General features: G+C 44.9%; 2 protein-coding genes across 6 annotated transcripts in view; both read left to right on the plus strand.

The window, feature by feature from the left end:
• The window catches only part of LOC142783830 (uncharacterized), a 456,044-nt gene that overhangs the window by 309,934 nt on the left and 118,225 nt on the right, over window positions 1-27,885 (plus strand). The gene's annotated exons all lie outside the window — the stretch shown is intronic.
• Window positions 1-27,885, plus strand: part of RhoGAP68F (Rho GTPase activating protein at 68F) — a 177,953-nt gene that overhangs the window by 46,616 nt on the left and 103,452 nt on the right. For all 4 annotated transcript variants that reach the window (XR_012888497.1, XM_037418110.2, XM_037418108.2 and 1 more), the window contains 3 exons: window positions 3,584-3,671; window positions 13,961-14,092; window positions 23,202-23,288. Coding sequence is in view for 3 of the 4 variants with exons in the window: in XM_037418110.2 (XP_037274007.1) it covers window positions 3,584-3,671; window positions 13,961-14,092; window positions 23,202-23,288 (307 nt within the window). In the remaining variant the exon portion in view is untranslated. The remainder of the gene's footprint in view (window positions 1-3,583; window positions 3,672-13,960; window positions 14,093-23,201; window positions 23,289-27,885) is intronic.

Consider the following 27,885-nt stretch of genomic DNA (forward strand, 5'->3'; position numbering starts at 1 on the left):
TAAAGCAAATAAAATATTTCTAACTGAATTAGAAAAGCTGTTCCATTTCACACAGTCATAGTGATTAAGTACAGATACAAATGGCACTTCTAATAGCCATGACAATTCATCATGAAGTATTGTCAAGTTACCTGGTAATCTAAGGGAATAAGGTTATGAGTGCCTTTGGAAAAACAAGCCTGAATGTCTCGTTGAGACTGTAAGAAGAAAAATGGACCATTTGGTATAGCAATGTCTTTTCAGTCCTCTTCCTAAGATCTTTGAGATGGCTCCTAATTATTTCCAACATTATTATGCAAACTAAGTTTGGACACTCTACGAAGCAGTAAGCAAAATGTTTGGTACTGTATACTCAATGCACGCTCAGGTAATGAGTCAATTGTTTTTCAAAATAAATTGGCAGAAGAGTAAACTCAAGTGAATAATAGATGTGTGAACGGTATCAGATATCATGCAGTTAAAGGTGAGTAGAAAGCAGACAGCTTGTTTTGGCTGCACTTTAGAAAAGGCAATACTGGAGTCACCAGACTGGAAAAAAAAATACCTTTTAGAAAAAACTGTTCAAAGCCTTAGGTAATCTACAAGATGCAAGAAAAGGACAGCTGCAAAAGCACTTGCCTTACAATCTGTGAAATGAGCCAACTAGCCTTCCCGTAACAATATTATGATTTCAAGAGCTCTTTGAATAGGAATAGCAAAAAAAAAAGTGATATGGTTTGTTAAGATATTGTCTGATAGGTGAACGCTTGTTTTAATAGATATAGCATTGGTATCCACAATGCTATGTAGTTATAATAACTGTTAGGGATTAACGTTGCAAAACCACCATATGATGATCAGAGACACCGTAGGGGATGGCTCCTGAAATTTCAACCTCTTCGGATTCTTTAACGGGCATCTAAATGTAATCACACATGCCTCAAGAATTTTCACCTCCATTGAAAATGCGGCCGCCACGGCCGGGATTCCATCCTGCGACCTGTGGGTCAGCAGTCGAGTGCCTTAGCCACTATACCTGAAGGCGATAGTGTAGTTCGACTGAAGGCGATGCTATAGTTAGAATTTTAGTAATGCATAAGTCAATTGCAAATGATTTACACTTACATTTACAAGATCATTCAAATCACTGATCTGTTAATGCCGTGATATGCAAAGTAACCCCAAGTACCACGCTGGAGAGTAGCATCAGAATTTGTGTGGTCATCGCCGCAAGCATTGTGGTATACGTGGTGCTGGTACTTGGCCAAGAGTAAGTGTCGTGACGCTGATATAAATAAAATGTTAGAAGTAGAGAAAACAAAAGGCATGCGGGAAAGCGCGAAATGATGTGTTTGTGCGCTTGTTTCTGCCGAGGCAGCACAAGGTCTGTCATGTTGCTCTGTTCCACCATAAAGGACACGCAAACTTCGCCTTCCCTCATTGGTGGAGTATGCTGGAAAGATAAAATTATGACACTACCCTTGGTTTTATTTGGGCGGCTTAGTGGCACCAGTACATGCTTGAGAAGAGAAGTTCACTCGGCGAATAATGTTTCCGACAGAAGCGTTACGATGGCAGTATCTTGTATTTTAAGATACATGACACTTTATCTAATGTCATGGAAATACAAATAGAGATACTCGTCTTACAAAACGTATTGCGATACATCTAGTATTACTGCCACGTTAATCTTTTCCAACTTCTGACACCACGTTAAAGTGACCGAACAATCACACTAGTGACAGTGCCCATAGTAACATTAACAGAAAAGCTTTTATTGATGTCTGCCCTTGATATATGCAAGGTGCCACCCTCTTGCTCACTGCACCATCTTGTAGCTGCAGCACAAAGCACATGAAAGTCGTTACTGTGCATTTCATCATCAAAAGCATCACAATGTGTGCATTTGCTCGTATTCTGTGGCCACATTATTTGCGATGCCTTTAGTGATGACATCGTACCAACTCACCCAACATGGTTCATTTCATATCTAAGTTCAAAAACAGGAGGACCTCTATGGTTCTAAGCAGTAAATAAAGTTATGAAAGATCTGCCTCGGGAGCAAGGGTGAACTAAAATAAAAACAGTCATTTCGACGGCTTCAGCAGGTTGGATGTGTCATACAGGTCATTAGTATTGAAACAAAGCAGTTGGCCAAAGATTGAGAAAAGTGGGTGGAGATCTTTGGAATGTTTCTAGCAGATACAAGGAATGGTTCAGCATCTGCATTTTTTATGTGAGCTACTATTAGGCATGTCAACAACTTTGTAATAAAGACTGGGCATTCGTAATGTGCTTTCTGTATGTCTGGTACATTGAAACTATTATGTTTTGGTAACACTGTTATAGCAAAGAAAGAAGAAAAAAAAACATTAAAAAGACTTAAATTGCCTTGGACTCCTCTTTTCTCCCAAAACCTAATTTATTACAAAAGGCATCACGCCAATAAACATGTTGAAAAGCAGCACAGGCAGGTGCATTTATGAGTAACCAATATGAAAGCGTAGCAGTTTTTTTTTAAAACATGTGTACAACTTAGTTTATGAATGACGACAATGGATTTTGGATGCCACATGTCTTGTCTGCAAGGAGGACTGAAGGCATCATATTTGTTACTTATAAATGCGCCTTTGCATGCTGCTTTTGAACCTATTTATTGGCGTGATGCATGCTGAAGCAAATCGCATGTTGAAAGTTAGCGCTGTGTTCGGATAGTTATTGTGCCCTTTGTCTTGTACCTACCATGTGCTAAGGAATTTTTTCTCTCTTGATGCAAACGAGGCAAAAGGCTACCTAGCTTTTACAACTTTCACTGTGTATCAAGAATGGCACAGTGAAAGTTGTGTTGACCTTTGTCCACCCACCAGGGTTAAAAGTGGCACTGGGCCCTGGTGAGTGGACAAAGGTCAACAAATATGGCTCACTTCAGGAAGGTATCTTTTGATGAAGAATCAAGGTTTGTTTGGCGGTGTACCAGAATGCGTTTTTTTTTGTGGAATCATAAAACATGTAGCATTACTGAAAACCAAAATGCCTCCAGTCATGTGACAAGGGAGTGCATCTCTATTGGTCAGGTCGTAATAAGCCATCTGATTCCGACATGCAGAAAAGGAGTTCCACAAGCTGGGCTAGTTGGTGATAGCTTGCAGTGAAGCACGGGCGGAGCCCTTCTTGTCTCCGTCAAACGTGCGCTGCTTTGCCGTACGGTATAATGACGAGTGTTCCACATTTATCATCATCCCAGGTTCAAGTGCACTTATATGCCCCGAAATGGCTGCCACTGTAGCTCAGTTGGCTGAGCGTTGGATGCGTTATTTGAAGGTCGAAGGTTTGGTCTCTGCCCGAGGCAAACTACCCTTTTGTCCCATTTTCTTTCTTATGTCGGAAGTACTACAGATAACATCCCCTGTACTTTCCTCGTCATCACTGTCGTTAATATTGTGTCGAGCGAGAAAAAAACTAGCCCAAATTTCTGCTTTATGTCTAACCCTTTTCATTTTCATTCAGTGGCTGCCTTGTGTTGTGCATATTGCGATGTGTACGCGTACGACTACTCTGGTGCATTGGCTTGTTCAGTGTGTAACTGTTGGTTCCATTCTGCCAGGGGATGATGCTTATGGTCGCAACGTGATAGTCATCTCGGCATGCAGACTGCCACCCCACAAAGAGTTAAACCACCCAAAGTTTCTCAGGTGAGCACTTTATATAATCTTGCATTTTCCATTTCTTCAAGTGGAGTGTGGTGATCATTATTGTACTATACTCAGTGACAACTTTTCGTGACAGTAAAGTCTCCGGGGGAGGGCTTCCATACATCCATTTCGCTTGGCAAATGGCAGCTTGTGGCTGACTTCGGTTTTGTTCACTTGCATTGTTAACGCATTTAGAAAATTATATTTATTAAAATGTGAATGGGACAAACATTTCGATGGTTCAGTGTACATTTCAGTGTCCTACTTCGAGTAAATTTTGCTTGGAAAGCTAAACAATCTGTTTGTGGCTTTACACTGACCCACTGCGTCACGGACACCATGTTTACTTTTGAAAATGAGCAGGCTGAAGAGGTTATGCTGTGTAAGAAAAGGAGATAACATGATTAAAGTACATACTCTAACTTAACACAGCAAAATAAAAGAAAAACTAGACAGATGTTTTGCCACCTATGCGGTTGGCATACTCGGTACGCACTGGCACCAAATGTCACCCATCCTGAGCCTAGTACGACCATGATATGCCCTACTATGTCGGGGATGGTGGAAAACTTAGTAACTGGTGCTATGCAGTAGAATCTCGATTATACGAATTTGAAGGGAGCATGAAAAATATTCGTATTATCCTGGATTAGTATGAACCAAAAACAACTTAAAGCTGATGTTAAAGATGAACAAGAACTTTATGGGCTCCTTGCTGAAAAAATTTGTGATGTTATTTTGAACTTTCCTGCCTTCACCGTCTCTCAATAAGATGCCGCGGTTTTCTCATTCATGCTGCTGACGCGGCGCATTCACAGTTGACATCAAAGGAAGTGAAAGCGGCTAAGCTTATTGGAAATTCGCTCACTTCTTCGTTTAAGTGGCTGGGAAACCCCACCACAAAGTCAACACGAAAAAAATCAGTCTTGGAAAATTTACTCTGGAGAATTAAAGCAAAACCGCCAGAGTGACCAAAAAACCATGTCGGCGCCCGTTGGAAATGTTCACATTCGTTCTGCCCCTCATATACATGCCACCCCCACTGCAGCCATCGCCGTTTAAGTATTCATTTCATTTTACCCATTTCCTGAGCACTGAAGTTCATACCGTGGTCTAATTATGCATGAAAAGCACTGAAAAGAAACAGTTCACACCTTTAGAAACATTATTTTGGAAGATACACCAGCAGAAATGACACAGCGGCGACGACAGATTCAGTGCAAAAGCAAGACAAGTTGGGGCATGCCAACTTGCTGCACCTTCTACTTCCGGTGCTCTCGGCAATTGGAATCCAAACCACTGTTTCACACCCGTGAGCTTTGACATGCTGCGCGGGTAGCTCGCAAACCACTGCCGATGTCTTTGCCGCCATGTTGAATTAGCGGCTGCCTGTTTACATATTGTGGTCTGAGAGATAGATTAGCTGGTGAAGCGAAAGCTGTCAAGCAAAAAGGCGATATGCTGTCACGGGGCGGGAAAATTGATCTCGGACCGATTTTTTTCGCTTTGGCTTCGCGGCGTGTTTTTCCAGCCTCTAGAGCAAGAGAAGTTCTGGCGAGTTTCACTGTATTCAAAACCTTCGAGGACAAGAGTGAATGGGCCTTCCTCCCACAGACAAGCCGGGTTGTGGTGCTGGTGTGCAGCGGTCAATTGCACATTCATATCACCCGTGGTGGCCGAGGAAACCGTTCGTGTAACACTGAATCACGGTGTATTTTATATAATGTAGTCCATTCCAAACAATCTTTAAGTTCGTATCATTGCAAAATTTGCTTAAACTGTAATCGTATCATCGAGATTCTACTCTACCAGAAAAATAAAAAAAAAGAGGGGAGAAAAGAGACAGACGGCCACCAAACTACAAACTTGCCAGTGCAGGCTGAAAAACAGGTAACTTCCGTCCATGTGGGATGATGTGAAATAGCAATGATGTGAAATAGCAAGCACAGACATGTCATCATATGAGCGGTTGTTTAAAGAAGGACAACTCAGATTGATAAAGTACAATAGATGTGTCACTGACACAAGCTGACCCATTAGTTCTAATATAATATGCTTCTAGCAGTTTTCTTGCTGTTTGGTCTCTGCTTTTGGCAATAATCCTAGATTGCTTAAAACGGGGCACATAGGAGCATGGCCTGACATGTGCACCATCACTATTGGCATGCTTCCCGAGACGGTCGTTGATACATCGTTCCATTTATCCAATGTAATACAGTCGAGCCCGCTTATAATGAACCTGAGCGTGATGCCGCATCTGTTCGCTGTATCCCGAAGTTCCTAGTAAATGAAACACAGCTTTCAAAAAAGTTGCGAGTGAAAACGCAAACTATTTTTGCCCCAAAAGTTCGTGATGCACGTGTTTCGAAGAACAGAAGCAATAAGGGCGGTCTCGAGTTAATGTAAAATGGCAGGGTGCTCGTTCGCTGAGGCCCGTAACATAAGCTGCATAAGACACTGGCTCCAAAGTATTGTTGTTCACGCAATCCGATTCCTCAAAATCGCTGTTGCCACGTACTTCATTCACAATTCCCCAATCCGTGCACGGTTTCGCAGGGTTGGCCTCATCCTCGGCCATAATTAAACCACCGCAACAGATGTCCCACCCGCTCTCGCACATCGGAGTCGACGACGCGCTGCCACAAATCGCCGCCGCAGTTCGGAAGCTTCAGGTTCGGTATCGGGCCCGACGTCGACAAAGTCGGCCTCGCGAAAACAGTTTCACGCGCATGTAGCCGTCACCGCCGCCCCCACGAAATATTCACCATCCCCACGCTCAGCTGAATACCGGGACGCCCGAAGCGGCAAGTTGGCTGCCAGGTTGTCAATAGCTATGAGCAAGCACTCCGCAACGCGGCACCTAACGCACTGATTACGCTCAAGCCAAGTGGCCACACTTTCGACGTTTTGTTGAGCGGCACGAAAAAGTGTGCTAGTCCTCCCGTCGGCCATCAGGACCACACACGCTCACCAAGCAAGACGCGCACGCGACGCACATGCCAGAACGCGTGGAACAACTCTGGGCCCATTTCCAGTCAGAAAACGAAACTAATTCGAGCTAGCGTGGCGGGCGTCGCGGAGCGGTGGAGACAGGCGAAGGGGTTGTGATCAAGAGAGGAGAGCAGCTTTGCAAGAGAAGGGCAAGGAGTTGCAATAAAGAGGGGGGAGGATGCGGCGGGAGGGCGACTTTGAAAACCAAAACACACGGGAAGGAGGCATGGTGGGTAGCTTGCTTGAAAGGTCCGCGAAACTCACACGTAGAAAAACTTGGAAAGAGTGCCTGCGCGCGCAGAAGTTGTGCGCGGCGGTGTTTGAAGAATCGGCCGCCGTGGTGAAAAATCGTTTTGTTGCGCAGCGGGTTGGCATGGCCTCACGAACTTCGACATTTTGCGATTCGTTCCGTGCAAATTAACAGCCGATTTTGCGCTTCCACACGTGTGCCGAAGGCATGCTGAGCCGAAGGCGAAGTGAGCGAGAAAAGTCCTAAGCATGAAACGAATCGCAAATTATCGAGTTGGTGGGTAGCATATGCGCATGCACTAGACGCTGAATATCAGATACAGTCGGTGGCCGACGATGTTGGTAAATAGTCTGGTCACTCCAGGCCGGCGACACCAACGACAGTGCCAGCGATCAAAAACAGGGTAGATGGCTGACCGGTCTTCGAAAGATCGGTGGCAATGTGAATGTGAAAACACGGGCCTCGTCTGGTGATGTGGGGTGCTCAGAGTAGCGGGGGGACAAAGGACGGAGGGGTGCGTAACAAAAAGCAGTCGGAACATGGAGGAAGGAAACAGCTTTCCTTCCTCCATGAGTTGGGGAGAGCGGCAACTAGAGGGTCGCAGAGGTAGGGTCGCTGTTTAACAATAAGAATGTATGTGCACTTCGCCGATGCCTGATCGGTGGTCGAAATTGGTTTCCCGGGAAGTCGGCAGACCACTGACTCTGTTCGCTGTAACCGATCAGCGGTGCTCGGATACGTTCGTTGTAAATGCGATTTTGTGCCATTGAACCAATGTATATTTTGACGGTCACGCGGATATTGTTCGTGCGAAAGTTCGTTTTAAGTGGGGCCGTTATATGTGGGCTCGACTGTACTTGCCACAGCTCAGGGGAATTTCATACAGAACACCTTCGACACTGTTCATGTGCGGCACTTTTGCTGCTTAGCACGGGAGATTTGTGGGCACGAGTGTGCCAGTTTATTCAAGGTGGAAAACACAACAAAAATTGTAAACCTAGTGGCCCTTTTCTTGAAGTTATAGCTCAGCTTTGCAAAGAAGGCATGACCTCTAGTTCAGTGCACTACTTTCTCTCGAGTGCTCTTCCTGAGGGCTGGTATTCAGCTTCCGTAGCAAAGATTCGGCAACGGCATGCAAGACTGCCCGAGGAAAGCCAGCTTTTTTGAGTCTACCAATTTCATTACCCAGGCTGGTCTGCATCATGTGCAAACATGACCTGCGCAGCGTGGATTGAAGGCAATGCTGGGCAATACTACGTTTCACAGCCTTGGAATGCGCCGAATGATATAGCAAAAGCTCTTTTTTACTGTGAGGCGTGTAAGCGCAAGACACATGATCGCTTTTCATGGCAACGTTAATGTCTGAAAACAGCAAAACATTGTCGGTTGGAAGCTCATGCATGAAGGTTAGTTCTCTGGCATTTGTCTTAAGGGGAGACACTGGTCTGTAATTTTTTTTTTATTTCTCAGTATTTCCAGCTGAAATTTTAATACAATATGTATTTTTCACAGCTGAAAACAAATATGCAATTAGTTTTTTGCTATCACTTTTAGATTTTTAAATATTGACTGTTACATAAACTTGCATTCTTCCCAGCCTTTTGACATGTTCCTCATAAAATATTGCTACAAATTTGATATGACAGCATTCCATGAAGGCCAGGGAGTGCAACAAAACCATAATTTTATTTTTAGCTTCATTGGTACCAGAGTTATGGCCTTAACAAGTATACTCATTAGAAATCTTAAACTGTTGCTTAAGTTTGTTGCTAATTAAATCACTATTGTAAATAAAAATATTACAATTTTTTGGTTTTCTTGCACTAATCAATGTATAAGCTTTCAAATGCTGCAAGAATTATCAAAATCCGACTGCTACATCAAAAGATACTGTGGGCAATGGCTTAGGGTGTGATGAAAAATGTTGTTTTGAGAAAACGAGAAAAGGAGTTTAGGAACATGCTGAGCACTTATATTTCACAAGAAAAGGTGTGAATCAGTGTATTAAGCATGTTAGAAGCCACCAGGAATGTAGTCATCATCATTGTCCTTGGTGCGCTTTCTTTTCATGGCATGCTTGAAGTTTTCAGCATGCTCATGCTTCTTCTTCGATGCCACTAGTTGGCGACTGTCCTTTTCTAAGCATTTTTCAGCGGCCACAACACTCTGCTGCAGGTGCAGCTCCTTCAATATGGCGCCATCTGCTCTCCCTTTGCCAGCGTTGAACCTTGCGACAGCTTCGGCCACAGCAGCTTCAACGGTGAAAAGCGACGCGTGTTTGTTTTTGGACACGAGCGACCAGATGACGGTGTGCAGGCTCTCGTTTGGGTTCTGTGTTTTGCCTCGCTGACAACGCTCCAGCCTTTTCTTGTCAGAGAGGCGCGTGTAAATAGGCCGCAAGGCATCAACCACATACTCCTGCAGGTTGTAGCGATGATTCGGAGGAGTCTCCTGCTTGGCAACAGCCTTGTTGTACTTGGGTTGTCCTCCTTCGGCCCTAGCTGGCAGCCCAAACAAAAGTTCGATAGAACGACGAAGTTGAGCACATAACCCGTGAATAGTTCAATCACGGTCCCTACACAAATATGGGATGAGTGGACCCTGGTCAGCCAAGTCCCATCAAAGGAAACGGCGATATTTCCAGGACTTCTATAGTTGAGTTTGTAATACACCGTTTTCACGGTGCCCGCGCAGTCGTCAATAACGCGCGCGGCAGCCTTATGCGCGGCAGGGTTCATTTTCAATTTCACATAATCCTGGTATGTCTTGTGAAGGCCTCTCCGTGAAATATTTAGGGCGGAAAAAATATCGTTGAGCGCAGTTTGCCCGTTTCCTGTGCTCATTGCCGCGCGAACCGCGAGCACGGTAATTTCGAAGGGGCCGTGCTCTGCGTCCCCCCCCTGCTCTCAACGAGCTCCATACGGTCCTCAGTTTACCGCACTCGTCACATGTGAGAACAAGTTTCGCGGCTATGCCATATTCGCGGTCTTCCTTGAAGATTCTGCCAGGCCCGCCACACACACCGCACTTCATACACTGAAGAAGTTCGTTGACCAACTCTAAGCTAACGACGGTGAACGGCGTACCAGGCGTTGCGGCTCCATCCGAGTCTCGAAAAAAAGACCGCTTGCGTTTTTTGGCAGACTTCGATGAAAGATCTTGCAGAACATCGCTCGCACGACACTCGATGGCCACTTTTTCAGTGTCGGAAACCAGGGGAGTGTCGACGCGCACAGCTCTCGTGTGATCTTGGGACGTGGCTATCGCGTTCGTGATCGCGAGTGCCGCGGCGGTGATAGCGCTGGCACAGCCTGCTTCTTCCGAGTTCTCGGCGGTAGAAGGTCTCGTTGGTGATAAGGTGCAGGCTCTCGGACGCCGTTTTCGCCTTTTTCAGAAACGCATGAGCACTCCGGAACTTCCGATGACCGCCTGCCATTGCACCGAATGCACAGCCGTTGTTAGGCCTTTACGCAAAATGGGGGCTTGCACGCCGCTGTCTAGCAGACGAATCCCTTCGCGCCCAATAGGAAAACCGGGAACTGCCCCACGTGACAAAAACGCACCAATGATGTGCGAGTAATCAGTTTTTCTTTATATGCGATAGCTGCGTTGTTGCTAGACGAAAAACGTTCTTCTGCTAGGAACAGATAGTAGAAAAATGCGTCTTTAAAATGAGACCGAAATGGCCGCGCTACTTGGTGCGGTTCTCGCGCGCTGCGGCGTTGAATACGACCGTTTTTGAGGTAGTTTCGGAAGCGAAAATGGTCGTCAAACTGACTTTGCGACCCAATAACTCAACAAATACGCATTACAGGGCTATAATATTTTAGGAGCAGCTTCCTGAGACCTTAATGATTATGAAAAAAAATACTTCAAAAAATCGTTTTTTTGGAAAATTTTCGGTCTCCCATACCCGTCTCTCCCCTTAAAGGCATTTAAAGTGAAGTCCACCATTTCATGGTAGGGCGCAGGGCACGTCTTGTTTAAAACAATTAAAAAATCGTCAACATATTTTAAAACATAAAATGGATGTGGTGAATTAGAAACACGCTGTAGTGCCTGGCCAATGAGTAATGAAAAAAATGTCACATAAAATTGGCGCTACACTGGACCCGATACAGATGCCCTTCTTTTGCAAATACTATGTGTATGCCACCATCGAAAAAAACGAAAGTACTTTTGAGGTACTCTAGAACAGTAATGAAATGAGGTACTGACATTTCAGCACGAGCAACAAAATCATCCTCGCCACTTTCTTCAATGTACAACTTAACTGCAGCAAAGAGCTCAGGATGTGGAACTGAATAAAGAAGATCATTCACATCAACAAAAAAAACATATCTTGAGTTATCTTTCCGACGAAAAAACTTCATAACTTGATCAGAATTTCTTATCAGTGAAGGGTCGTTAACAAAAAGGCACTTTTGTGACATTAACGGAGAGCCACTACAGTAAAATTTCGGTAGAACGAACATCACATTAACGAACTTTTCAGATTAACAAACTTTTGAAAAATCCTGCGCTGACTGCTAGTAGTTTCAATGTAAGGTTATTTCACTACTACGTTCAGGATACCGAACTTTTCAGAATAACGAGGGCTAATTTAGCTCTGCATTACATTAACGATGCCTCAGTATCTTGAAATAGTGTTCTGAAATCTGTCGCGTGCACCAGAGTGGTGCCCAAGTAGGCGACACATCGAACGAACACCTTGCTTCTCAAAAGACACGTGGCAATGTGAAGGAAAAAAAAAACAAAACAAAAACAACAAAAAGATGACTTTTTTTTTTTATTATATAAGCGCCGACGCTGCAGGTTTACAGTCACAGAGGTGAGGGGCGATGGCAAGATCAGTGAGGCTGAGTGGGAGTTCCAGAGCAGAAAGCATGGGCGCGGAAAACCTGAGACAGCGAGGGAACAGAAAACGAAACGCGAGGAATTTTCTTTTTTAGCTCTTTCTTTTCTTCGGAAGAAACGATGACAGGCAGGAAGCTTCAGGTTTTTCTTATCTTTGTCACTTCTACATGTGATCTAGGAGGCCAAAGGGTTAGTAGGTGTTCTCTGAGGAGGCCTTGTCAATCATGATTACTTATCGTCATGTAAGTACGGTGATTACTTATCGCGTCCGCAAATCAAGTCGGCGTTCGCGCTGTGGTGCTACTGTGAGTTCATCTCTTTTTGCGACGAAGAAGTGGAAATAGTTTTCCCTAAGGAGAATGTGGATGAGCTAGAGCCCTTCGCGCTGCAAAGTTTGTGCTGCACGTGTAAGAAAAAAAGCAAAAAAACTAATTACAGACTTTAAGGAAACGTGCATTTCTTATTGTCCACTTGCGCATTTACTTTTTATCGTGTAAAACGTTTCCTTAAGGACCCACCGTTGTAAAAATAAGTCGTTTTGGTCAGTGGAAAATAAGTATTTATGGATAATTTTTAGGCTTTCCCTATAACGACCTTTCGAAATAACGAACAAATTTCCGCGGTACCTTGAAGTTTGTTATACCGAAATTTTACTGTAACATCCTGTTGCCAAGCGCCCCGCTTACTAATCAATATTTGGAAAGGGATATCCATTTTGTGCGTCTTAGTGCTGAAAAAATCTATTAAGCTTTGGACTTGGAAATATGCTTTGACAAATGTTCAACGACAACTTGTTAAAGTTTGCTGGCATTCTTCTGTTTTGCCAGGCTCACTTTTACACTATTGAAGTTCCTATTAACAGCCTGCTAGGCTTCTTTTTCAGTAAAGACAGTTGTAGACAAAATCACGAAACTATCTTCCTTATCCGATTGCATTTAGCAAAGGTCATTATCCCTGAAAAGGAAAGAAACTGGACATCTCGTGCGTGCATTTAATTATGTAGTGTCTTTATTCAGGGATAATGGTGTACAGTTGATGCATTTTTTTGTTCCATTCCTCTCTAATCTAAGTATACTCCAATTAGTGTTTGCAAGCAACATATTTGGATGTGCTTGGCATGTTAGCATTTATTTTTGGGGGCACGTTTCATAAGACGTGAACAAATGACTGTGGTCCCTTCAATTTTGTCTTAACGTGAGCCTACTGTAGTGCGCATGCCATCTTATTATTATATTTATTTGGCATCATACCTACATGTACAAGCAAAATGAACACAACATAGCGGCAGCTGCCTAGAAATGTGCAATTACAAGATACGATCCGGTAATGATCAGGGTTTTTAAGCTCTGCAGTACCCTGTAGTTTCGACCGCATGTTTTTCATGCACTCGCTGCTGCTGCCTGCGTGGGAGTGATGGGTTCAAGTGCATGTCATCCACAGAAATGAGAAAAGCACTGCTCTTACTGCATAGGCCGAAGGAAAGATGTGCAGCAAACTGTGTATGGTTGCAATCAGTGCAGCTTCTCAAGGAAATCTCACAGCACAGCCAACTCACAAATGGACAGGAAGTGTTCCTGCACTGTGTGAGCAGCGCACAAGTTTCTCAGAATTTTCCTGACACTGCAGCAGGTGACCGTATAAACTGTCACACGTTAAATGTCTTGCACTGCTGCAAAAAGAAACAACAATTGGTGAACAAGTGTAGACTTTTTGCTGGGCCAGTGTGTTCGTGTTCCTGTACAAGCCAAATAACATACAGCAGTGAAGAGATTGGGTTGTGTTGAACCTAGTATATTTTCACAGGCTCGGAAGCCCTACAAAAAAGGGCGAGGCTGTCTGGACTGGGAAAATGCCTAGAAAACACAAGAAAAAAGGTTTTGTGCACAGTGCCTGGGTTTGCGTCTTTTTATCTGGGCATCATTGTGTTATATTGTGCACTGCTTCTTTAAAAATCATGGCTCTCCGACTAGGTCATGTGTATATAGCGCTGCAAAACATTTTATGCATTGTTTAGATGCACTTCAACTCGAATCAAAGCATAATTTGTGCATTATAGAGGCCAGTGCTGCAGCATAAGTTTTCTCACCTTGCTCAAAGTGATTGTTTAAATCACGCAACTGCGGAGACATTTTGATTCTCGCTAAGACACGTTCCCACATGTTAACTGTTACAAAAGGTGATGTTGGTGCAGGTACCTGATGCACACCCTGGACCAGTTTGTAGAGAGTGACTACACGTTGGTCTACTTCCACCATGGCCTCAACAGCAAGAACAAGCCGTCCCTGGGCTGGCTTTGGACCGCATTCCGCGCATTTGACCGCAAGTACGAGGCCTCGTAGTTTGCCTCATGGCTTGCTCCCACCATTTGTTTCGCATGCATGTTGCACGAAGAGAAAAAAAAAACACACTCTCATTCATAGTTCGGCAAAGTAAATGGAGTCCACTCAGACTCGCCCAGTAGGTATTTTTTTTATCTTATGACTAACTTAGACTCGCCAATATTTTTGTCTACCAGATGCACTCATGCTTATACAGTATATAACCTTGTTACAACAGATTTGCTTACAACAAATCTTTGAATACAACATACGAATCAGTGTCGTTATGTCGGCCACCTTATTTGTTAGATTGATTGAGGTTCATTTACTACGGATTCTCATACAACGAACTTCCAGATATAATTCACTAAAATGTGAGGCCAGTATTGTGGTAAAGACTCCCTTACAGCGGACTTTTTTACAACGGATGTCCCAAATTCAGCAACTTCCGACTCAAATATCGACAGACGTTCAGCACGAAAACAGCACGCTGCAAAGACTGACTTATCTATTTAAAAATGAAGGCCGCCGATTCGCAGTCTGTTAATGGTCAGTTATGTCTATCTAAGGTGGCGGAAAGCCAGCGTGCAGCATCCTTGGCCCTGTGGTATGGGGCGCCAACACGTAAAATTGCTAGCCGCTGCCACAGGTGGTTGCTACATACCAAGTTGGCCTGGGGGTCTGCCGCCGATGTGTAAAATGCCCATACACGGTTTTCAGGAGCCAGCGGACGATGTAATTTGTCGATTTGGACAAAGCCTGTTACGGCTTTTTCTCTTTCGCATGTCCGCTGACACGATGGTCTTGCCTGCAAAGGGAAGTTAGGCCTAGCCATGACTGAGCAGAAATCTCAGTTGCAATGCGTGTGGTCACGGTTTCCGATGTTTCAAATTATGTCATGTTCGATTGTGAGTATAAAGAGTTGTCCCGCAGTGGTCTTCGTCCCAAGGTCAGAGTGCTCATAAGCAGCGGGTCCAACAAGATGCTATCACAGTTGGTCTGAAAAGAGTGTTTGGATGTTCGCGACAAGTTCGGCGCGCTATTGTAATCTCATAACTGAACTTCCGCTTGCAGCTGCCTTGATTATATTGCAACCAGTGAACACGGAACGGATGCAAGAACATCACTAAGTAGTGCGATTTTTGATGGTTGTGCCGTTTAGGATCAGTGCGATTTTTGATGGTTGTGCCGTTTAGGATCTGCAAGTTTCTGAAAAACGTCGTTTATTAGTCACTTCCGAAATAACTATTGTGATAAGATTAGTTCGCTGTTCCGGCGCCCGGGGGTCTCGATGTTTGCAACGAAATAAGTACGGCGCACATGACCAGCCAATCAGTGTGGAACCCGCCAACGTACGTGTGTGTGATTTGGTCCGGCGACAGTCATAGCCCAGTACTACCTGGTTATCACAAGTGGCGACGAGGTCTACAGATGAACCAGACCGGCACAACACAATCACACGTCGTCATGCCTGTCATTGGGAAGCTGGATTCGTTTGACCCAAGTACATCGGAGTAGGCGAAATACCATGAGCGGGCCGAGCTGTACTTCATTGCGAACAGCATTACGTGAGCGGGCTGAGCTGTACTTCATCGCGAACAGCATTCTGAGCGACAAGCAGACAGCTGTATTCCTGACATGCTGCGATCCAGAGGCTTAGTATTCTCTGCTACGATGCCTCCTTGCACCAAGAAGGCCCACCCAAGCAGGACTGACCGAAATTTTTACCACATTGGCAAGCACAACACCCCATGCGTATTAGAAGTAGTGGCAAGTTTCATGATGTTTTCTCGAGGCATCGAAAATGGGGGGAGTCCTTAAGCGACTACATTGTCTTGTTGAAGAGATTAGCCAAAGACTGCAATTTCACAACATTTCAACATCGCATTTTGCCCAACCAGATAGTCGGCAGAATCAATGATGTAACCATGCAAACAGGGCTGCTGAAACATGTTTAACCTTAAAAACTGCGAAGGACATTGTTGTAGCTATGGAGGCTGCACGTTAAGATTTTCGCAGGGGTGCAACCGCTGCGCCAATCGTGCCAATTTGATACGATTCTCCATTTTTTGCGCCGAGCTGCGCCAAAACCATGACATTTACCGATATTGTGCCATGCTGAGCCAAAACGCCTGACCAACCTCAAAATATTCTCAGTTGCGCTAGTTTCAGTGAGAAACAGAGGCAACGTTGGCCACCTGTGTTAGCGTCAGCAATTAATCGATTCAGGGATCCCGGCGCACAGACCCAAATCCTGAACTACAATGTAAGATAGTACGTATATACTCATTAGGCCATGACACTCATGAAACGCGATCAACCACAAAAAGTAACAACAATGCACACAAATTGGTCTGCTGACCGAAGTGGATATTTATCAGCAAGACGATGCAACTTCAAGACAAGATATGTACAGAAAACGCCATGAGACGCGTGCATAGCATGTTAAGAACTAATACTGGAAGCGTAGGCCACCATTACTGCGCGAACAAACTGGACTTGCTGTGAACACTGGCATTGTCGGCGACCACATTAGTTGCCATAGCAACGACACATGTGATAGATATCTGGTGCCGTCGCCGGGCCAATGGGCTGTTGTCTTTGTTACTTTATCTAGACAAATGTGCCTTGCAAGCGAGCGGAGTTGTTGTGCTCTAAGCCTAGCCCCATCGTGAAAAAAAAAAAGGGGGGGGGAGGGGGTGTAGCAGTTCGAAAATTTCTTGGTCTTGTACTAACTCGTGCAGAAGGCCTTGTAAACCACTTTCGCCGCCGTACACCGATGGCCTGCGGAAAAGGGTTTTAAGATTTAAAAGGGGCAGTTAGCACTAGTCACGGGACAAAGCATAACTTGTTCAATTACTCGTGCATGCATACGCCACATAATTGTGAGCACTAATATGATCGCTGATGTCAAAAAAAAAAGGTACTTGCAATCATTTGGAGCATTGTAAGGCATTTCTGCAGCCCTAAAAAAATCAAGGAAATGTGTCCCCCAGTTTTCTATTGCCCCCCCCCCCCCCCCAACCCTTCAGTTTCATGAATTTCCCGAATCTCAAGGTTGCCAGCTTTGCAGATCAACATTTAAATCTTCAGGCTGTTAAAGGACTTGACAAGCGTGGCAAATGCTAATGTGGACTTTGTCATTGTTAGCTGAGTGGGGTGGTTCAAAATGCTACCTTTGTTGCAATAGCAGTGCACATATTCACTCTGCACGATTTAGGGAATTTTGAATGCTCTGTGCATAATTCTTTTTCTAAATGTAGCCTTTTTTTTTTCATTCTTACCCAAATTTGGTCTTACGTAATAAAAAATAAATATTTTTTTCTCCGTAACCTGCTCCAATTTAGATTTTAGCTCCAAATTCTTGAAAATTTAGAAATAGCTCCAGATTCTGTTTTGGCTGTTGCACCCCTCTTCACGCGCATTGAGCTGTCGGCAAGCACAGCTACTATCTGACGAAGCTCCAGAGAAAGCGAACATTGTCGGCTCGGGAATGAATGATAGCTGTTGCTTTCGTTGCGGTGGAGGTCATCCTACACTTCGATGTAGGCACGGTAGCACGATTTGTCACCACAGTCGCCAAAAAGGGCATCTTGCAACAGTTTGTTGAGTTCAGCTGGGAAGTAGAAGTTTCGACCGAAGCCAGTCTACTTGCAGCCGGTCTAGCTGCATGAACAACTTGAGTGACCTGCCTGTTGTTACGAAATCCTGACGCCACGGTTTCGCAGGGCACCGCTGTTATGAATTTCGCCGCTGCCAAGGTCATCGGCCGGGCCAACAGCGAAAGGGTTTGAAGAGCCGAGGTGTCTTTGGACACTCTAACGCTGTCATCTTCTCTCTGACGTATACGTCGGCCGCTTGGCGACGCGCCGCTTGGCTTTTTTTTATATGCCCCGGGTGATCACTTACGTTAGCAACGTCCAGTCAGAACTGCCACTGGCCATGATGTCAGAATCCTCCAGCAAGGAACCACCGCTGGGTTGCACCCATGGACGAGTGATGCTTCCACGCATTGCGTAAGACTTGCCAGACAGGATGGCGCCCATTGCGTCATCGGGCTGCTATCAGGCCCGTGGGTTGAGGGAGCTCGCCGTGCATTGCGTAAGACACACCGGCGGCGCCAGGTTAGATGGCGTCATTGAGATGATGGCATCAGGCGGGCTCACTTGCTGGCCTTGACACAGATTGCCTTTGCACAGGGTCTGACGTTACGTCTGGACTCTCGGGCGCAACACTGTCTCTGCTGAAGAGGCCGAAGTTTTCAATATGTGAACGCTTCACACAGCTAGCTCAGAGTTAATGCGCATAGTGATTGAAGTTAAGGGCGTAATGCTTAATATGGAGTTCGACATCGGCGCAAGTGTGTCGACCATAGGTAATGGCAAGTTTGCTGAGCTTTTTTCGTCGGTGCCGTAGGAGCCATCCAGTGTGCAGCTGAGAAGTTTTTTCTACGACATGAAACGCGTCCAGGGAAAGCTAGAAGCAATTGTCAAATTTGGCGATAAGGAGCTACCACCACTTGTCATGAAAAGGGCGTGTCCTACGTCGTTAGGACGAAGCTGGAAGAAGGCCTTCAAGCTAGGCATTGCTCAGACGGACGGAGTACCTGGTAAGCGAATATCACAAAGTTTTTTCGAAGCAGCTTGGCACGTTTCACGGCGATGCAGCTTCTATATCCGTACAAAAGGGCGCAAAGCCACTTTTCGTCAGGACACATCTGATACCATTTGCTTTGCGTGATCGGGTTTATGAAAACTACTGAAGATGGAACGGGAAGGCATTATCAAACCGGTGAAATTTTTTCAGTGGGTCGTGCCCATCGTCCCTGTATTGAAGCGCGACAGCCAGGTCCCAGTCTGCGGCGATTTTAAGACTACCATAAACACGGTGACAGTCGTCAAGTCCTACGATTGAAGAACCTTTTGCGCGGCTTTCAGGGGGCAAGAAGTTCACAAAACTTGGCTTGCAAGACGCCTATCAGCAGATCCCACTCGATGAAGAGTGCCAAAAGCTAGTCACCATTAACTCTCTGAGAGGGTTAAACCAATTCACAAGGCTGCTGTTTGGTGTTTCATCAGCTCCGTTATATATTTCAAAGAGAGATGGAAAATCTTTTCCACGACCTTGACCATGTCAGTGTACTTTGACGATAATCTGGTCACAGGAACCTGTGACAAAGAGCATTGGAAAAATTAGGGCCGAGTGTTGAATCGCCTGAAAACTGTGGGACTGCGACTGATGTTATCCAAATGCCAATCCTTTAAACTGGAACTCCAGTACTTAGGCCATATCATTAGTTCGACTGGGCTGCATCCAAATTCAGCTAAAGCTGAAGCAGTGCTGGAAGCCCCCGCACCCTGAGCGGTGAAGGAACTTCAGAGTTACCTCGGGTTGTTTAATTTCTACAAAAAGTGTTTGTCAAGCCTTTCTTTTGTGTTACAGCCGCTCAATAGTTTGTTGGCATCGGGAACACCATGGCTCTGGGAAACTGATGAAGAGCTGGCATTTTGGAGAAGCAAGAAGCCATGGGCCTCTGCTGCTATACTGGTGCACTTCGACCCAGGAAAGCCAACTGTCTTATCACTGCTGCATCTCCTTTCAGTATTGGAGCAGTACTCGCTCAAGGAGATCCATCCAAAGAAGAGCGCCCCATTGGTTGTGCCTCCCGCATCCTGGCAACTGCGGAGAAAACTACGGTCAAGTAGATGAGGAGACATCAAGCTTTGTGTTTGGCGTTACAAAGTTCAGGCAGTACTTGTGGGGCCGGCATTTCGAGGCCGTCACAGACCACAAACAGCTGCTCGAACTGGTGGGCCTTGTTGGTGGGCCTTGCTGTTTTCGAGGTACAGTTACAACTTGAAGTGTAGGCCGGGTTCACAAATTGCTCATGTTGATGGTTAAGCCGGCAACCTCTGCCAACTGCCGAAATTGTTGTTCACTGCCCTGCCGTAGTGTTTATGCTGAAAGGAGTATACCCAGAGGGTTGTCGTCAAATGCCGCTGCGGCAGCCTCCTACAGAGACCCGGTGCTGTCGCAAGTATGAGCATCGTTGTGGTCAGGCTGCCAGATAAACCTAGGGTCAGAGGGAAGACCCTAGGGAATGCACTTTCATGAAATGAGTGTGCAAGGGAACTGTCTATTGTGGGGCAACAGAGTCATTGTTCCAAAATCATTACAAAGGGAAGTCCTCTAGTTGCTGCATGAGAGTTATTTAGGACTGTCCAAAATGAAGGAAGTTACGTGTAGCCATGTGTGGTGGCATATTTTGGATAACAATATAGCGATAACCATTCAAAAGTGCCGTCTTTGCCAGGAGCATCAAAAAGTGTCACGACCGGTGCCTGTCATGCCCTGGCAGTTCACGGAGAACCGTGGTCACAGCTGCATGTGGACTATGCCGGTCTTTACAGGAACATTTATTTTTTATCGCAGTACGACGCCTTCCCAAAGTCAGAATTCCTAGGTTGTTGTGGGAGAAAATCGTTATATCAAGGTTGTCTGCCATTGTTACTTTGTTACATAGAGGTCGCAAGTACATGTGTTTCTATGAAGCAACGGCGGAGAATAGAAAAACTTCCTTATATCCAGGAATTCATTATATGGATGTTCGTTATAAGCAGGTTTATCTACTATCAGCCTCACCTGCATTTTTGTTTATACTAAAGTTTACTCATGGGTGTTCCAAAGCAGTTTTGTTCATAGATGTTTTCGCAATTCTTTTTTACCAAGGGCACGATTTCCGTAGGGGGTGCTTTGACCTCTCGCCCCACGACTTTTCAAGGGAAGTTCTTGATAACGTATCTTGTTGTTACTGTAAGAAATTCTTGTCATCTATTCCAAGAAAAACAACCTTACTGATTTTCAAGCACTCAAAGCTTGTTTACGAAGATACCAAATGGTGCCAAGATTAGCAGAAATTACATGAGATATTGATGTGAAAGAGTACTGACGCCATGTTCGTAGAAGCTGATTCTAGGGTATCGGACTCATATGAGTTGACCCACTTGGACTCACTCAGACTCGAATTGAGCCGTGAGTCCCTGTCTGAGTGAGTCCGTCTAACGAACATTTTTGTGAGTCTGAGTCCGAGTAAGTCCAAAGCTCAAAATGTATTTTATGAGCGACTCTGAGTGACCTCCATCAGTTTTGCTCACCTATGTTCATTGGCTCCCAAGTACAGTAATTTATCAGGATAATTCACATGGGTTTCTGAGTCAGGTTCTGGTGAGTATGCTAGCACTGTGAAATTCACTATGATGGTTCCTGTATGGGTTCTCCACTAAAATAGAGCTTTTTTTTGATATCCTTGCTGAAAAATTTTAGCATAGCACTGGATTCAGTGTTCTTCATTTGGCTTTTATCAATGAAATTTTAATTATCACGAATTACAGACACAAATAATTTAATAAATTTTGTCTTTGTTTGGATAATCTATGAATATGCACAATAATACATTCAGACGAACAGTTCCAGAGATATCACTCGACTAACAGCCTTATGGGCCAGAAAATTCATTCTCAGAGAACAGTCATTCTGAAAACATCTTTAATGCCATACCTCCTGGCAAGTTTTTTTTTTTTTAATCCAAGAGAAAGTTAATGAACCTATGGCAGTGCTCCTATTAAGGCATATTATTGGTGCCAGGCCATTGGCAAAAAGTTTAAAACGAGGGAAAGAAAATGCAGCTATGGCTTAGAACAAGAATCGAGTTCAAGAAATGCCGTGAAGGGGTTGTACATCGAATTCTGCTAAAACTTTGTAAATATGTACATAGGACAGACTAGCCCCTGTATCAACACAGGTATGAAAGAACATGCCTACTTATTCGGAAAAGCAACATTTTTCACACTTGTACGATCATTGTCAGTCATGCCATTGTGATCCCGTGCCATTGTGATCCCGTGCCATTGTGATTCAAGCAATCGAATGCCAACAGAAGCGTGGTGGTTGTTTGCCGACAGCTGCGAGCAGACTCCGTAACAAATGTGCGTTTCATAGACTTTGTGCAGTCACCTCATTGACATAGTCACGCAGTCACCTCATAGACATAGACTCATAAACATAGACTTTGCGCAGTCACCTCACTATTCATGTCCTGGAAATGTGGCCGTTGACCATCGACAGTACTCGCTCAAACACATAGTCTTTGAAGACTTAATTGTTCTGTCACGTAAAGGTGATGATAAGTAGCTTTTGTTTGATGACATTTACTCAGTGAAAATGCTTTTCTATATTTCTGACATCTTAAATTTTTGGAGCAATTTACATGTGAGACTGCACGTACAACGCAACCTGACGACATGTGCAGAGCACGTGAACGTGCTGAGGGAGCGCAGTCAAGGACGGGGTGATGAGGGACCGGATTTCGCTGAAAAAATGGCCAAATAAGCGCGCCGCCTCGCTCATGCTGGGAGGGCTATACTTCAGGAATAACCAAGAAAGTAAAGAATAATGCCTTTGCAGCATTTTCGCTAGTGATCATGCCTAATCTGGATCAAGTTTTCTAGCCGTAGTTTGTTCCGTTACACGACTATTTTTGAAATTCCATCCTAGCTGGGCTCAATCGTAATGAGCTGAGCACCGTGTGACAACGGCATTTAGGAATACATTGTGTAACCAAGAACCGTACGTGAAGAGGAGAGAAAACTGGAACAGAGACAGAAAAAAAAAAAGGATAATCAGGATATCTCACGGGAAGTACAGATTATCAACAACAATGCGAAATCGTAGAGTTTTGTGAAGTGATGCTATAGTTGGAAGTTTTCAGGATGACAGAGAGTTGAGCTGGCTTCATTCAGTATTCATTCTAAAAAGACAGGGCTTGCAAAAAACACAGACACGAGAAAGAAGCCGCGGGGGATCTCAACGATTGGGTGGAGAACGGACTGAGGCCAACGGCGTTTGTGGCGGTGCAACTTCTTTCTTTCGTTCATGTTGCACACCCTGTGTTTTTAGTATGAATTCTGTGGGATCATTGGAGCCTCTATCCTGCAGTGGATTATGGTGATTTTGAAGGTGCAGTCATTGAGGTTGCTTTTACTGATTGATTGTTCTTCTCTATTGAATGTGTTCGGTCCCATAAATTTCCCATAAATTGTACCGTTTTGGACCCAGGTACAAAAAGAACCTCAAGGCCCTCTATCTAGTCCACCCAACCGGATTCGTCAAAATACTCTACCAGCTGTTCCGGCCATACATTAGGTGAGCGCCTGCCTGTGTCTTCACTTGCGTGCTGCAAAACTTGATTGATTGATTGATTGATTTGTGGAGTTTAACGTCCCGAAACCAATATATGATTATGAGAGACGCCGTAGTGGAGGGCTCCGGAAATTTCGACCACCTGGGGTTCTTTAACGTGCACCCAAATCTGAGTCGGGCCTACAACATTTCCGCCTCCATCGGAAATGCAGCCGCCATAGCCGGGATTTGATCCCGCGACCTGCGGGTCAGGAGCCGAGTACCTTAGCCACTAGACCACCGTGGCGGGGCCTGCAAAACTTGGTCTAGCCCTGCTTTCTCTGGTGTTGCTGCTAGATGTCCTGCTCCAAAATAAGCTCCCCCTTTCCAAAACAATGCTCACTGCAGTGCAGGCTTTATAGTACCGTATTTATTTGCGTAATCCTGGCACTCGCATAATTCTCGCACCCCCAGACCGCCCAACAAAAATACAATTTCCTTTTTTCCTCGAGTAATCATCTCACCCCCGAAAACTGCCGCAATAATGTCGTCTGCTTGTTTCAGCCACTGATGATGATAGCACGCGCCATCTGGCGCCGTCTCTTAAGCTTCAAGCGTGCTATTATTGCATAGAAACTCAATCCAATTTAAGCCAAGCCAAAGTGGCAAGTGCGCATTACGGCGTGTTTTGCATGTTGTGTCGGTAATCTTGTCACGGTATGGGGCGATACTGAAGCTACACGGCTGTTTTCAAGTTGAAAGTGATAGATCATGATCTAAACAACGGCAACAGGGCTGTCGGTAGGCCTTTCGGAGCATACGAGTTTTGTGTTCGCTACTGGTTATGGCAGTTGAAAGCCACCAAGACGCATTGGGCCTGCCGTGTGCCTAAAACTGGGATTGATGGTAACCTTTATTTCTTCAGAAGGAAACTGCAGACGATTCTGTTAAAGAGTTATCAGCCCAATACTGACGTCCTACGCTTACCTTTTGAGGGCTCCTGTTGAGCAACGAATGCTACTGCCACGCCCGCAACGCCCACAAGCTTTGCGTATGGTATTCTGATTCTCGACTACTTGCTTGCACTTTTTGTGTCTCAAATAAATCTTGCCTTGTGTAGAACCTGTGCTTTTATTGTTCAGGTAAGTTTTAGTTAATACTTCTCAAAGCTTGCTGTTAGTTCCTGGTGTGAGAATCATGATTTGCGGCCACTTCGTTTTCTTTTTCGCTCTGTACGTTTTCGTGGAAAGTTTTCCCCGCGTAATTCTCGCACCTCCGAACTTTGCATCGGTTTTCCACACACACAAAAAAAATGTGAGGATTGTGCGAGTAAATACGGTACTTGCCATTGTTTAAAAACTGGACATATTTTTTTTTAATATTTGAAGGATGTCACAGTTGTATGTTTTTTTTCTTTTCACTTAGGAAATCTTACAAGCATATTTATTTATTATGCAAGTGCACTGTCTGCTCCCTCTTGTGAGGATGTGGTTGGGTGGCATGAGTACTTGTTTGTATGTAGCTCCGTTGAGTGGTTTGACGACTGCCATGCCATCACTCTGCCAAAACCAAAGTACGCATGTCGCATGTGTAGAGTTTGGTTGACCCAGCTGCTGACGAGGTATATTTTTTGTTGTTGTAGAATTTGCACAATAATGCGACAGATGAACGAGATTAGGACTTCGTAACAGAAGGAGCTTGCAGATTATCTTCATGCAGCAAAAAAAGTGTAGCCGTTGAATGACCCCTGAAATGGGAAACTCGGGATGCTTGTCCTGTTTGAGAGTCTTGTGTGCTCGGATACTTCTCTAATTATCAGTAATGAACATTGCCCTAAAGATATCTTGATTTTGTTTTAATGGGCTTTTCACTACGTTTGACAATTTTGAGCTGACGAGCGCAATGCATACATGGTGCGTTCATAATCACGTCTGCCGAAATTCGCAAAGCTACACGCCACGGAAATGGGTTAAAATTTCAAGATGTATGCTGCTCTCCCTTCCTCTTGTGGGCACGCACCTAGAGAATAAGGGCATGATGTCTACGTAATAATTGCCGTACGTACACGGCAGTGCTGTGACGTCCTTCCTCTACGTAGACGACTGTGCTCTGATGTGGCCAACAGTGCCACGTGACATGGCTTAACATATTTAAAATGACAGGTGTAGTTTATGTAATTTGTTGCTTGAATAGATGAACAAAACTTGAGATAAATAATGAGACGTAATAAGGGATTGTGCGTGTCTTTTTCATTCTTTTTGTAGCGAGATGTTGGGTTAATGTGCCTGCGTTTCACATGTGTTTGTGTCCTTACAGTTAGTGCATCTAGCAGACGCCAGCCCTGGAAAGGAAATTAATAGTCCTGCGTGTTCTACCACTCAATGTGCTCATCTATCCTAGCGCTTCTAAACCAAAGGAGCGCGCACCGAGGCATCCATTCCTCAGAAACAGGCACTAGATCACAAAGTAACGCTGTTCAACAAAAGAACGCTGTTTGCATCCTCGGGGGGTTTGGCTTGCTTGGGGACGTCATGCGCATGTGACTGGTCGTATGCTGGAGAGGGTAAAGAAGAGATTTGGCTTGCGAAGGCTACGCGAGGCGAGCAGCAAGGGTTTCGAGCTCGCCTTCTCGCATTTTCCTTTCACACCGCTTCAAAAAACAGTTATCTCAGCTCCTAATGAACCGATTGAAAAAAAAAAAAAATTGCGGCGTAATGCTTTTTCTTGATCTAACTAAATTTGATATGGGGCCTGGTGAGTGGGCCTTTCAAAGTAAGCGTCTGAGTTTTCAGTACCTCGCAACATCGCCATTAGTATGATGTAGACAGAGGCCCCTTCCACAAGAAAAGCGAGTGTTGTCAACTTCACAGGGTGCACACAAAACCACAACTGGCACGCAGTGAGGGTCGTGGTTCTTCAGCCTTCTCGCTCTCCTTGGGCGGGTTGCTGTCAAGGGGGTTTGTCTGCCTATGCCAGCTGGAATGCTTTTCTCTTTCATGAGAACATGCTCAGAGCACCCACATTTCATTCACCATGTGCGGGTTTCTCGATTAGAAAACTGCGCCTTCAGGGTCACCGAAGCTTGAGCCCACGTGGTCTTGGGTGTTTCTTCGCTAACAAGCACTAGTTCTTTAAGTGAGGCTAGCATTTATCTCAATCAATGATGCTATCATTAGTTATATGATACAATAGATCACTTGTTACAATTTCAGCATTACCCATGGAGGAAGGAATTACTGAGGAGAGGCCTTATCATATTTTAGTGCATTGTGAGAAGTGTGGCGGAAGAGACGTTAAATTTATGGGTCAAACAAAACAGCAGACACTCCGGCGTGCTCTCGGTGCTGATTTGCTTCTTCGCGGATATATAGTTTCGAAGGAAACTTCGCGCGAATTGTGTGGTTTGCATGCTGTATAATGTTGCGAGCACATGTTTCCCAGACTATTCGTGTGTGGCAGGCCCGAGGGCTGAAATTCTTCGGGGAGTTTTTGTATAACAGCACAGAAAGCACTTGTACGTGCCGTAATCAAAAACATTCAGCCCCTGCATCATCATATTCGAACTCACCCGGCAGCGACTTATGGGTTCTGTTGGGCATAAGGCCTTTGTTTTCGTTTGTCGTTGCCCGATCTACAGGCGGATTAGCGGTTCATTGCTCGAATATATGGTGTCAGTGTGGCACTGCACGACTTTAACAGTTTAACAGACTGCTTAGTAGCTATTCCGTGCCACACCACCCTAGTGCGTGACGTAACTTCACGTCGAAAGGAGGACACCACTGTATTGAGTACGCGATCATGCTCGTAAAGTGTGTAATTTTGTTGCGCACACAGCTGACACGCAGCGAGTGCACACCACACAATATGTACACACGTAGTCCGACAAGAAGAAGAAAAGTTTATTGCCCTTCTGTATGAACGACACAACTTCTAAAAGCATGATAAGATGTCTACGACACCAAAAATAAAAGTTCGCCTGTGTCCTCGCTGGACACAATGAGTAAGAACCGACAGAGTGTACAGCCTAGAGCTCCTCATGAAAATATATCATGCATTAGTGATCAAATATGAAGTGAACGTTTGCAAAAAGCAGCACCAGGTACTTTCAGCAATGCACGGGATTCACGGCGAGTATACACGACAGCCGGGCATTGCGCAGCTTTCTTGAACAATATCTGAAAGGAGCACCCTTCGCAAATCGACTCGAATCGACTACAATTGTGTAGCTGCAAGAATTGGCCATCACTACACACACAATCAGTGCACGAGATAAGATCGTGGAGGACTGTGGCCAGAAAAGAGAAAGAAGTTACGAGCCGCTCGAGCAAGCTATAGCACGCTTCTTGGTTTTGCCTTGTGTTTCACTAGTTAACACAGAACAAATAGTTCCTCCCGATGACCTGTCCGTTACAATTCTGGTGGAGGTGCTGGGTAATGATCTCAAGTCCGATTCCAGTTGAAGAAGGAAGCCCAGAGCCACGTCGACTAGAACCTAACGAGCTCACACCTGTTCACCAGCGTACCAGTCATCTCCATGGTGAGCCACCCGAATTTCTTCTTGTGTGTGATCCCTCAGGGTAAGCACCAGCTGTTCACAGTAATACAGAAATGACACCCCCTG

The sequence above is a fragment of the Rhipicephalus microplus genome, unplaced genomic scaffold, assembly GCF_043290135.1.
Source record: "Rhipicephalus microplus isolate Deutch F79 unplaced genomic scaffold, USDA_Rmic scaffold_12, whole genome shotgun sequence".
NCBI classification, from domain to species: Eukaryota; Metazoa; Arthropoda; class Arachnida; order Ixodida; family Ixodidae; genus Rhipicephalus; species Rhipicephalus microplus.